Source organism: Chenopodium album, chromosome 13, assembly GCF_948465745.1.
Source record: "Chenopodium album chromosome 13, dcCheAlbu1.1, whole genome shotgun sequence".
NCBI classification, from domain to species: domain Eukaryota; kingdom Viridiplantae; phylum Streptophyta; class Magnoliopsida; order Caryophyllales; family Amaranthaceae; genus Chenopodium; species Chenopodium album.
In genome coordinates, this window is record NC_137846.1 from 2,184,242 (window position 1) to 2,195,605 (window position 11,364).

General features: G+C 31.3%; 1 protein-coding gene and 1 pseudogene across 1 annotated transcript; one reads left to right on the top strand and one right to left on the bottom strand.

Annotated features, from left to right (window-relative positions):
• The first annotated feature begins 2,182 nt into the window (after positions 1-2,182).
• Positions 2,183-3,943, top strand: LOC145575921 (protein GAST1-like). The gene is made up of 4 exons (XM_081633709.1): positions 2,183-2,337; positions 2,604-2,651; positions 3,103-3,136; positions 3,405-3,943. Exons 1-4 carry the CDS (start codon positions 2,266-2,268, stop codon positions 3,584-3,586), a joined length of 336 nt encoding a protein of 111 aa, XP_081489835.1. The 5' UTR covers positions 2,183-2,265; the 3' UTR covers positions 3,587-3,943.
• Positions 3,944-5,294: 1,351 nt separating this feature from the next.
• On the bottom strand, positions 5,295-7,388 carry LOC145574207 (scarecrow-like protein 3 pseudogene; annotated as a pseudogene).
• Between the last annotated feature and the right edge of the window lie 3,976 nt (positions 7,389-11,364).

Below are 11,364 nucleotides of genomic sequence, written 5' to 3' on the forward strand. Positions count from 1 at the left end.
TGGATTTTATAGTTGCACATGGATGATACAATATCCAACTTCCCACCAAGACACAAGTCCCTACTTTTTTTGTATACCACTTATTATGTAACGGTGCTTCCTTCTTATTTATTGTCACTATTTTACAAGATTGGTTACAAGATTTTATCACATTCTTCTAAATTGACATTTGTCTTTGAATCTACTTGTAATTTCGTTTTTCGGTTTCGGTTTCGGTTACCTATAAAAGTTTAATACGTTTTCTTAATTGATATTGGTTTATTAATGTATGAAATTTTTCTGCATTGGTTGCTGTTATTGATATTTGATTATGTTTAGTGGTTTTTATTGTTAGCTTCTCTATATATGAGACTATAATGTAAAATGAGTCGTATTATTATAGGACAAAGTGAGTAATGCTTTAATTTAGGTAATAACTGATATGTGAAGCACAATTTCAATTCCATAATTTGATAGAGATCTCTTTCTTAACCCTTGCTTCTTTCCAAAGGGATATAAAAGTCGAGGAGCTCTAAACCTATACGAGTGTTATATAAGGCAATTCTTGAGGTTTTGGCTCAATTTTTTTTAAACCTTACTATCTATTTGTCAATTTTAGTTTGTTTTGATCCCTTACATAGCAAAACACAAATCTTAATTATTTATATCATGTCTAATCATCGTCATATACAAACATAATATAGCTAGAAAATATCTTTAAACCTGTCATCTTTTAAGGTTATAGTTGTGCACGCATTGCGTGCATAGACTTACAAGTAAAAGCTTAATTAACGTTTGTAATAGTTTGTCAAAATAATTTTATTAAGAGGAAAAAGACAATTAAGATATTAAATGAAATTATATTTGTGTGGGTTAAAGAAAGTGTCCCTTGAGGATAGTTGTTGAGGATTGATCAAGGTATGAAGTGATGGTGTGTGCACATGATACCTTTGAAATTGCCAATTGTGGTCTTTCAAATTGAGATATGGTTGGGGGTTAACTTACATGTTCCAAGTGGGAGCCTACTTCCCTACTTTCCGAAAGCCTCAACTCACAACACAATCCTTTGGATTATATATGCAATTATTATTATAATTATTATTATTATTATTATATGGAAAAATATGACTGATGATCGAATTTTCTTATTATGTGTATAAACAATATTTTATATCTCATAAATAATACCCTTTGTTGTATATATTAAATGATCAATTGAACAAAAAGTTTAAGTTTATGGTTAAAGCCTAGGCCGGGATTATTTATATTCTCTATCAACATACAAGAAATAGAAAGAGGTAGTATCATCAATTTATAAGTAACACATAAAACAAATTTATTACTTTGTGTTAGACAAAATGATATGTTTATTTTCATAAACATATAAGAAAATCCTCCTTAAGTATATTAATTATTATCACTAAAGTGTATGTGTTTGTTTTTTAGGTTTTGTTAATGAAGGTTGTCTCACCTTTAAGAGTGCACTTAATTAAGCAGAGTTACATATCCAATATTTATATGCCCTAGCTAGGATGAACTTTAAATTACAGAGTATAGACAGAAGAATATTTTGTCTATTTACAACAAAAATATATAGCATCTATTTGACTATTTTTAATTCATACAAGGTGAAGTTTTAATATGAGGAGACCTATACTATAGTCAATACGGACTGCTTATTGAGTGTTGACAAAGAATGTCTTGAAGTTGAGTACAAAGTCACACTCGAAATTGTATCGAAATTGTATTTGATCTATTTGTTACAGATATCTTGAATGTTAAATTTAATGTTAACTACTTTGTAGTATGTGTTTTTTACTATGTAGCATATTTTTTAGGAAAAAATGGGAAAAAAATGTATCTTTCTCCGATTAAAAACGAGAATAATCAAAACTTTGTCATAAAGAATGAAGTACTTCGTATATCTTTTTTGTTGAATTGAAGGCATTGCGCCATTGCCCATGTTTTTTGTAAAATTACTTGGGTTATAAAATTTTTAAAAACTATTAAAATAAACATATGATGCTAATATGGTGTTCATATTTAAATTTGAACAAACCAAAAAGATACTTCTTGCTAAAAGACCATAATAAATTGCTAAAATGAAGGACAATTTGGTCAAACGTCACTTTCACAATTTATAAAGTTTGTAAATACATGGATCATATATTGCCTATAAATACCATCTCATTTCACAAAAACTTACATCCAACACACTCTCATACACATTTTTCTTTGAAAATTTGCTTAGAATCACCCAAAAAATCTCCTTTGTTTCCTTAAGAAATGGCAATGTCAAGGAACCTTAGTCTTTTGCTTTATGTCACTTTGATGCTTATTGTATTGACAGCAAACCAGGTACGTTACATTACTAGCTATCACATAACTTAATGCAACAATCCCTACTTTCCTTTTTAGTCGTGCACATGAAATTTTTTTAATTTTCTATTCTCTCGTTACAAATTCAACTAAATTAGTGACCGCTAAAAACTGTCACTAATCTCGTAGTTTCTTGTAGTGATATACAATACAGAATGTTCTTTCATTATGTACTTATACTCCTCTTGTACACTAATATACTGAATTATATTAAAGTTTAATGTGTGTTTTTTTACGTTTTACAGGCTTATTGTCAAGTTTCTCAACCACAAACCCAAAGTGGCCACTCACTGGTAAGTGCTAACAACACTAACAATCCATATAATTTCATATTAAAGTTGAGAGAAATGATGAGTACAACTTTATACTACCGCCGTTAAATTTTAGTTGCAACTTTAGAGCATCATTTGTGAGATATAAAATATTCCAAAGTTACTGCTAATATTTAAGGGGTAGTAGTATTTGTAACCACTAATTTAACACTATTGATTTCAATGCAAAAAAATGGTAAATTTCTTAGAAGGACGTTTCTTTTGCTGATTAAATGTAGAATTTTTTTTTTCTTTTTTCAAAATTATTTTGTATGTGAACTTTTATGACATTTAATAGAGAATGACCTTTTTAGTTTTTACACAATTATGTATATGTTGGTTGAAAACTTGGCTAAAATATCCATCTAACCATATCCTGAAAATAGACAAAATTAAATTACTCATTTTAATTTTTTTTGTAATTTATATGCAGTACGGTGCGTCACAAGGAAGCCTCCATCCTCAAGGTAGGTTTGCCATCAAATCTTTGTGACACTAGCTAGATTTAAAAGTGTTAGACATCATATTAGTATGTAACAAGTCTCGTACCTATTGATAACACATGTCGACTACACTAGCACGCATATCCTGCAACAAATCTTATACTTGGTACGTGTTAGTGTAGTCGACTATCACTCATACAAGTATATATTTATGTTTTCGTATCTGTATCTGTATCTGTATCCATATTTGTGACCATATATACTTACGAACACTCTATTAATGGCATTACAGAATGTGGACCTCGGTGCACAATGAGATGCTCAGCCACAGCATACAAGAAGCCGTGCTTGTTTTTCTGCAACAAGTGTTGTACAAAGTGTCTGTGTGTCCCACCTGGTACGTACGGCAACAAGCAACTATGCCCTTGCTACAACAACTGGAAGACCAAAAGAGGCGGCCCTAAATGCCCTTAATTATTCTAAGTACTGCTTATTATCTTCTCAACTACTCTTATAACTAAGTATTTATTATTGCTTCTACTTCACTAGTTGTAGTAGCTAGTAGTAGTAGTAGCATTAGTGGTATAGTATGTACTTCCTTCAAATCTAACTACATATTATAAGGTCGTTTTTAGGATCTACTACTACTATTATTACCCAACAAATGATGGAACCATGTACCTAAGTTGTGGTTCATTCTATTTTATTGATGCATCGATCGATCTACATGATGTAATTCGATTATATTGTAATGTATGTTTTACGAATTATATGCAATATACTACTATAATGTAATGAAATTATCCAAGCTCAGTACCTGTATTACATTTCGATGTAAGAGTTCTCATTTTCGCCTTTACCTTGGAGTTCCATAATCGTCTATATAATTAGTGAATGCAATAGAGATTAGTAGATTACAACAGTGGCGGATCTTGGCCGAAAATATTAGAGTGGTCGGAATTTGAATCTTTTACCTCTCGCGTAAAACTAATCACTATACTCCAATAATTTATAAATTAAAATAAATTATTTATTTACATTAACTAATTAATTACACGAAGTTACAGGGGTCAGGCCCTGGTAAAAGGTCCCCCTTTGGATTACAATATGCCATATTCATCAATCTCGGATTATTATCTATCTAAAATGGTTAGAGCTTAAACATGAGTTCAATGTAAGAGTATAATGATATTTCCAAGGATTCAAGCATTCTCCTGAAAATATTTAGAGGCAAAATTTTGAGAATTGTGAAATTGGCTAGGAACAAGTGAACAACCCCCCAAACGAATTCAGGAACATATGACATTTTAGGCCCATGGAATATACTTTGGGTATAAATAGAATAAATTCAGTAACAAAATCACAAAATATGCAACACTAATAGTTCGGGCCTCCATCAAATTGGGCTGGGCTAACAGTAATATAAATCTGGGCCTTATACAATAAACTCGAATTGTTGAATATTGGGCCTTCACAAATCACAAGCTTTGTACTGTAATTCACAACTTGGGAAATATTGCAAGAACTCCTTTAGTCCTGAATCAGCTCAGGGCCAAATCAGCAGCAAGAGAACTGTCAAAGATCAAGGTTTGAGATAAAAAGGAAGCCGAGTTTTCGCTGGATGATGTTCAGACAGTCTCGACTAAGTTCCAGGTGAGGAGAGTTGCCTACATTCCACGAAGAAGGATCTAGTCGAGTGTAGGTTGATCCACTAGGAGTATTGGCCTATAGGGGTATCCACATACATGCAGAGAGTTAAGAACCAACAAACCTTGGTTATGTAACCTGCACACCTTAAGTGCAGGGTGTCTGGGCATTAGAACATATAATCGCAAAATCTAGCATTTGGTCACACCTTGCAGGATGTCTGAGCAATAGAACAGAGATTTGTGGCTAATTATCATATACAATCGCGATATCTAGCATCACCATTGATGATTAACATAGCAGTTTTCAGGTCTAATATAAGCGTGGTTTATTTGTTATTTTGTCATGGTTGAGTCTGCAGAAATGCGTTTTTTTTCCCACAGAATATGGTGTTAGAAATTTGACATTGTATATGGCAACCATAGAAAATGTTAATAGGAGTAACTTACTCAAATTGATACAATATACACACCCAAAAACACAAGAAACCAAAAAAAAAAAAAAAAAAGAAATAAAGAAGGCAAACCCAATGCTAAAATAAAAGATCATAAAGAGGTTGCTTCCTCATATGATTTACTGGTATACATCTGCTAGCTAACAAAACTATTCATACAAAGATCGAAAACAAACTAAACCAACAACACACTATCAAATCGTATCGATTTCACCTCCTACATCTCCATGCTGATACTGAAAAAAGGGGGCGATCTTGCCAGCAGATAACAACACATCCATTCTCTTCCTTAATCCTATAACCATCACAACTACACCCTTGCAGTAATCGCCGTGCTTGCAACATCCCCATATAGCTTAAAGGAACACTTCCAAATCCAGCCACATCGAGCCTTTGCATCCACCTATCGAGCTTCTCATGCCTTTCTCTTCTTTCCCCTCCTTCACACGCGATTATATTCTTGATCTCTTCCCCTAGAAGCATCTTCTCTACTTTCCTTCTCTCAAGCGATGCTCTTGGTAAGGTACTCTCTAAGCAGTCAAACAATGCAGCATAAAAGTACAATGCCTCGGACAATCTTTCCATTAGTCCTGAACCATTATGATTTGAATCTTGCTCGGTTATCACCATAATCTTCGGTGATAACCCCCACAAAGAAGCAAGAAAACCATCCATCTTAGCTGAAGCATTGACCGAGGTAGGTGATGATGAAGCAGAATCATTACTTGGGCTACTACGCCTATTAGCATTTCCTCCATTAGCCCCATTTACACGATTAAACAATCCTAAAGAAGAACTTTTCCTCAGAGTTTCATCATCAGTGGCCAAAAGGGTATGAAGCTGCAGGACCGAGCTTATAGCTAAGGCCTCACCGGTCTTAACACGAAGCTTTTCGACATCAAGATTCTCCAATTTGCACACAACAGGATTAAATTGAAATGGCAAATCCAACTTCTCAGCTTCATCAGTTAACCTATGAGCCACTTGTTCTAACACCTCTTTCTGTTGATGAACACCAGTTATTCTCAAATGAGGCGGTCCTTCAGGCCTTGCACTCAAGGCCTGAATAAGTGCAATCCATTGTGCAGGTTCTGATGCATTAAGATCAATAATATGAACCATCTTTTCACCATCCATTGCTTCAAGAATCGATTGATTCGTTACCACGAAAGCAAGCTTTAAGAAGGGAAACAGCTCAAAATACAGCTTCCTAGCAAGAATTTCCTCTGAAACAACAGGCATTCTAGTAAACTGAAGGGCTCTATATATGCCTGGCCATGATTTAAGCACCTTTTCAGAAAGGGATTCAGCAAAATAAGCAGCAATTCGCTGCATTGTATCGCCATCAGGCGCGGCGAGGTGAGAGATTTGCTCTAGGGCTAAGTTTGCATTGTCTAGGCTACCATTAGAGACATGGTTTGCACAAGCTAACAACAAATGTATCAAATAAAGACCCCTTTCTTCAGGTTTCAATTCTCTAAGCCAAGGATGTGATGAACCTATATTTGGTGACATTCTAGAGAAAAATTGAAGGGGTGAAGATGAAGTTACTGATGATCCATCATCTTGAAGCATTGGTCCCATTAACAATTACACCCCCAAAACCCCACAATATTTTTATCCTAATTCAATCAAACAATCCCAAAAAAAAAGGGATTTTTTAATTAGGGCTAAACTATCAAAATCACAATAACCCAAATCAATCAAACAAATAACAAACTATATGAAATGGGATTTAACAGGTGAAATTCAACAAGGGTTTTTGATAGAATAAAGAGCATGAACTAAACTAAGCAAAAACAGAAACTTCTGAAACAAGATAGATCAGATATTACCATGAAAAGAGAAAAAACAGAGGAAACTACCATGAAAAGCTTGAAAGATATGAAATTTGATTAAATAACACCAAACTATTTCTGGGTTTTGCAATTCAATCAAAACCCATAAAAAGCCCCCTAAAAAGTTGACAACTTTTTGATCAAATAGCTCGAATTTCTCAATCTAAGCCTCTGTTTTCTCTCTAAAAAATGGGTTTTTGATTGTAATAAGTTGGAAAAGGGAGGAAGAAGAGAGAGGAATGAAAAAAGGAAGTGAAGCTTTGAAGAACTCCACAACAAATGGGGGGTAACGTTAGTAGACAATGCGTGGTAGTAGTTTTTGTCGTCAACTCATTTGTTTTCTTTCTTTCTACTCTTTTATGAAAAAAATAAAAGAAAAAAACAGAGGAATATGGAATTTATGAGAAGGAGAGCCTCATTTTTTGTTGTTTTTTGTTAACCTTTTTCTTTTTTGACAAATAGTTTGGAGTATTTGTTAATTTTTTATTTGTTTTATTAATTAAAAACTTTACACATACTGTACATAAATTTTACAATTACTAATGTTATTTTTACTTGCTCATTTTATGTTTGTTTAATCTTATTTTAACTTTTTTACTCTGTATTTATTTAGACAATGTCACACAGGTGAGATAATTTTAGAAAAATTAAGGCTCTGTTCTCATCAGATTATTTTCAGTTCAGTTCACTTCAGCTCTAATATGTTCAGTTCAGTTCAGCTCCTAATTTCCTTCTCTCATAAAATATTCAGTTCAGTTCAGTCAATGAGAACAGGCCCTTAAGTTCGTATAACATAGGTTTAGATAATTTTCATACGGAGTATAAGCTTAGGTAAATTGAATAATAAAAATTAAACTAGATAGGGCCTTATAAGATATGATAGGACTTAAATTGAAATTAGTTGAAATTTTTAATTGTAATGCTATATTTAGTTTGCCTTATTCTGTTTATTTGATCTAATCTGAATTTATTTTCTAATTTAAAATAACTTGATTATGTGATTTGATTTAATTTTGACCTTATGTATGCGCTAATCTAAAGAAATATATACGTTTTATTTAAAATGGGCCTTATTATATTCATAAATATGTTATTTGAATAAACAAATTTCACTGCTTACATTATTATTAAATACATGCTTTCTTAACATTTACTAATGATTTTTTTTATAAAAATTAGAAATAGTAATCCAAAGTGAGCTCTGAATATAGTTTTGTCTAATGGGAAAAAGATATGGTAGTGGCTTAAATTTCAATGGATGGTTTCGTCTTAACCTGAAGTGAGTTTGGGAATCAGGGAAAAGAGCCAAAGAAAAAGGCTCCCCAAATTTATTCCCAATCAACACTTGGCTCCAAACATGCCTTAACAAAGACAAACAAAACACTCACACTTTCTCTCTCTAAACCCCTAATTTTGTTTGTTAGTGGGGTTTTGTATTTGGAATAGGGAATTTACATGGAAGCTCACAATTAATAAAATTAAAAATAAATAAATAATTAAATTGGTTTTTTTGTTTGAAAGCCAACACACCAAAGACACATACAAATTGGTATTTATCCCATTCTCCTTATTTAAGACAAACGGGACAAGGTGGTTAAGGATACTTCCAAAAGTAGATACCACTTTTATCTTTTTTTGTGGACTCTCTTTTTTTGTCCTTTTACCCAACTACTTTTTTATTTTTCAAGCTTTTTTCTTTGTATTCAATTTTATTTTGGGTACAATGTATATGTGATTTAATGCAACCAGAGAATTAGTTTGATTCAAATCTTTTCTTTTGATTAGGGATTACAGTGCTTGTTTTCACAAGTCCACGTGACATTAAGTGAATATCAACTTTAACGTTTGGATTATTAATTATGATCTCGTTTCACAATTAGGCGTTGGATGTTGGTTGATTTATTGTTCATTTACTTGCTTTATATGTGTATCTGACCTGGATCTGTTTTATAGTATATAGAATGTTACAGTATTTTTTTCGTATTTTTAAGGTTTTAATAAAAAAAAAATTAAGTTACATAATTACATATTTACAAGTATATATATTAACTTCGAATGTTTGTTTAGAGGTCTTTAAATTCACAATTGATGTGTATATTTACAACAAACATTTTAGCATGATACAATTTTTTATTTTAATTTTATTTTTGACTGGAATAAAAAGAAAAGAGGTGATATAAACATGTAAGTCATTTTCCCTTGAAAAACTGTGTTTAAAAAAAATTTTGCTCAGAACTTGACTATAATTTTGTTCAACAATTCACAAGTATTTGTCAAAAAAAAAAAAAAAAAAACCAATTCACAAGTATGTTTGATGCTTGATAAACCTACAAATGATGTATTCTTTTGTCACTAAAAGACAGTTCCATTTTCCATCATAATTTATCCCTAAAAAATTAGCTTCATTTGAAACTTTATTATGTTCAAAGTTGGATTATGTGTAGTTCTACACGTAAAAATACTATTATCTCTAAACTTTTTTACAAAATTAATTAAATTAGGTTAAAGTTGTTGATTTTTTAAGCAGAAGCCTAAAATTTATTAAATGAATTTCCATACAACTTCACAAACTTGAGAGTACAAGCAACTAATTTAATAAGGGTGGTTTTGTTAAACAAATAACCTAAGCAGCTATAGGTCACTGAAAGGGCGCTTTATTAGCTGATTTTGCACATTTCAACTTTTTGTCTTTTTCAATTTGTCTTCAATGTAAAACAAGAAGTTTTGTAAAGGAAAAAAAAACACAAAAATTAATTATAAAATCATAAGTAATGAAAGAAATTTGACTGAGTTACTAATACTTGTGAAATGGAAAATAACCTACCACATAATTTTTTTTTAAAGCAATCCTAATTTAGGGCCTGTTCTGATATACTGAATTGAACTGAATATTTTATGAGAAAAGGAAATTAGAAGTGAACTGAAGTGAATATTTTATGAGAGAAGGAAATTAGGAACTGAACTGAAATTAAACTGAAGAGAACAGGCCCTTAATTTTCATTATGAGTGCATCTATTTATTATATTGTAGGTTCCTTCAATTCACCCTCTTAGGCCCTGTTCTCATCAGATTATTTTCACTTCAATTCAGTTCAGCTCTTAATTTCCTTCTCTCATAAAATATTCAGTTTACTTCAGCTCTAATAAGTTCAGTTCAGCTCATTTCAATCAATGAAAACATGCCCTTAGAAAAACTACTTGCATACAAGGTTTTTTTTTTTTAAAATTTTTTTTTATGGAGTAATATCATTTAGTAAATTATACGAAGTACTTCATATGTAGTATGTAAAAAAAAAAAAAAAAAAAAAAAGTTTCTTCACATGTAATGTTTTTTAGTAAATTATACGTAGTGTATGTACAACTCTTTATTATCCAACAAAAATAGATTATTATGTCCGCTCTGTCTAATTCATCTTTCAATTCATTATAGGGTGTACTTTGTTACCTAAATTGTTTACTTTATAAACCCGGAATAGCTTACTTAAAATAATTATTATATTTATAAATAGTATTTAAAATTTTTACTCCTTACAATTTCTCCTCAAAATTTCTTAAAGTAGAAATACAAAGTAACATTATTTTTGCATTGAGAGAAAACACTATCCGAAATAAATTTTAATTTATTAAATTAAAGATAAAGAAAAAAAAAACATTAGGAGACTCTTCTCGTATAAATAAGGAGTCAAAAAAAGTTTCGATAATGTATTGATTGATGTTGTAATACCATAGTAACCGTACTTGGACAAAATTTCGTGTAATAAGACAAAAACATTTACTGCGACTTTGAAGCAAAAGTCCAAATAAGCAATTCGTAGACTCGATAATAATAAGTATATATAGGGGGATTAATTTTGTCTTTTTAGGCCACCGACTAATTTGAAGAGAATTAGTACAATGTGTTTTTTGTAGGTAGAACAAGACTTAAGACCAGTAGTAGTAGTAATAGTAGCTGATTATAATGACATCTAATTGATTAGGTGTGCTTTCATAAATTTTATTAGTACAACACAACATGAATTTCTCCTTTATTGGATGGTTTTGTTTTGTACTAGTGATCAATATTGTTGTTTGGTAACTACTTTAGTTTGGAAGTGGTTAATGTTTATGTTTATTCCACTACTTAAACCATTACAACTAACATTACCACTATCTATAACTTGTAATCTTGGTTATGATTTACTTGTATTACCTCTGTTAATTATTATGTGCAACTTTGGAATATTTTATCTCACAAATAATACCCCAAAGTTGTACATAATAATTAACGGAGGTAGTATGTGTTAGTGCATTGCTAAAATTGCTTGGCTCGATTTT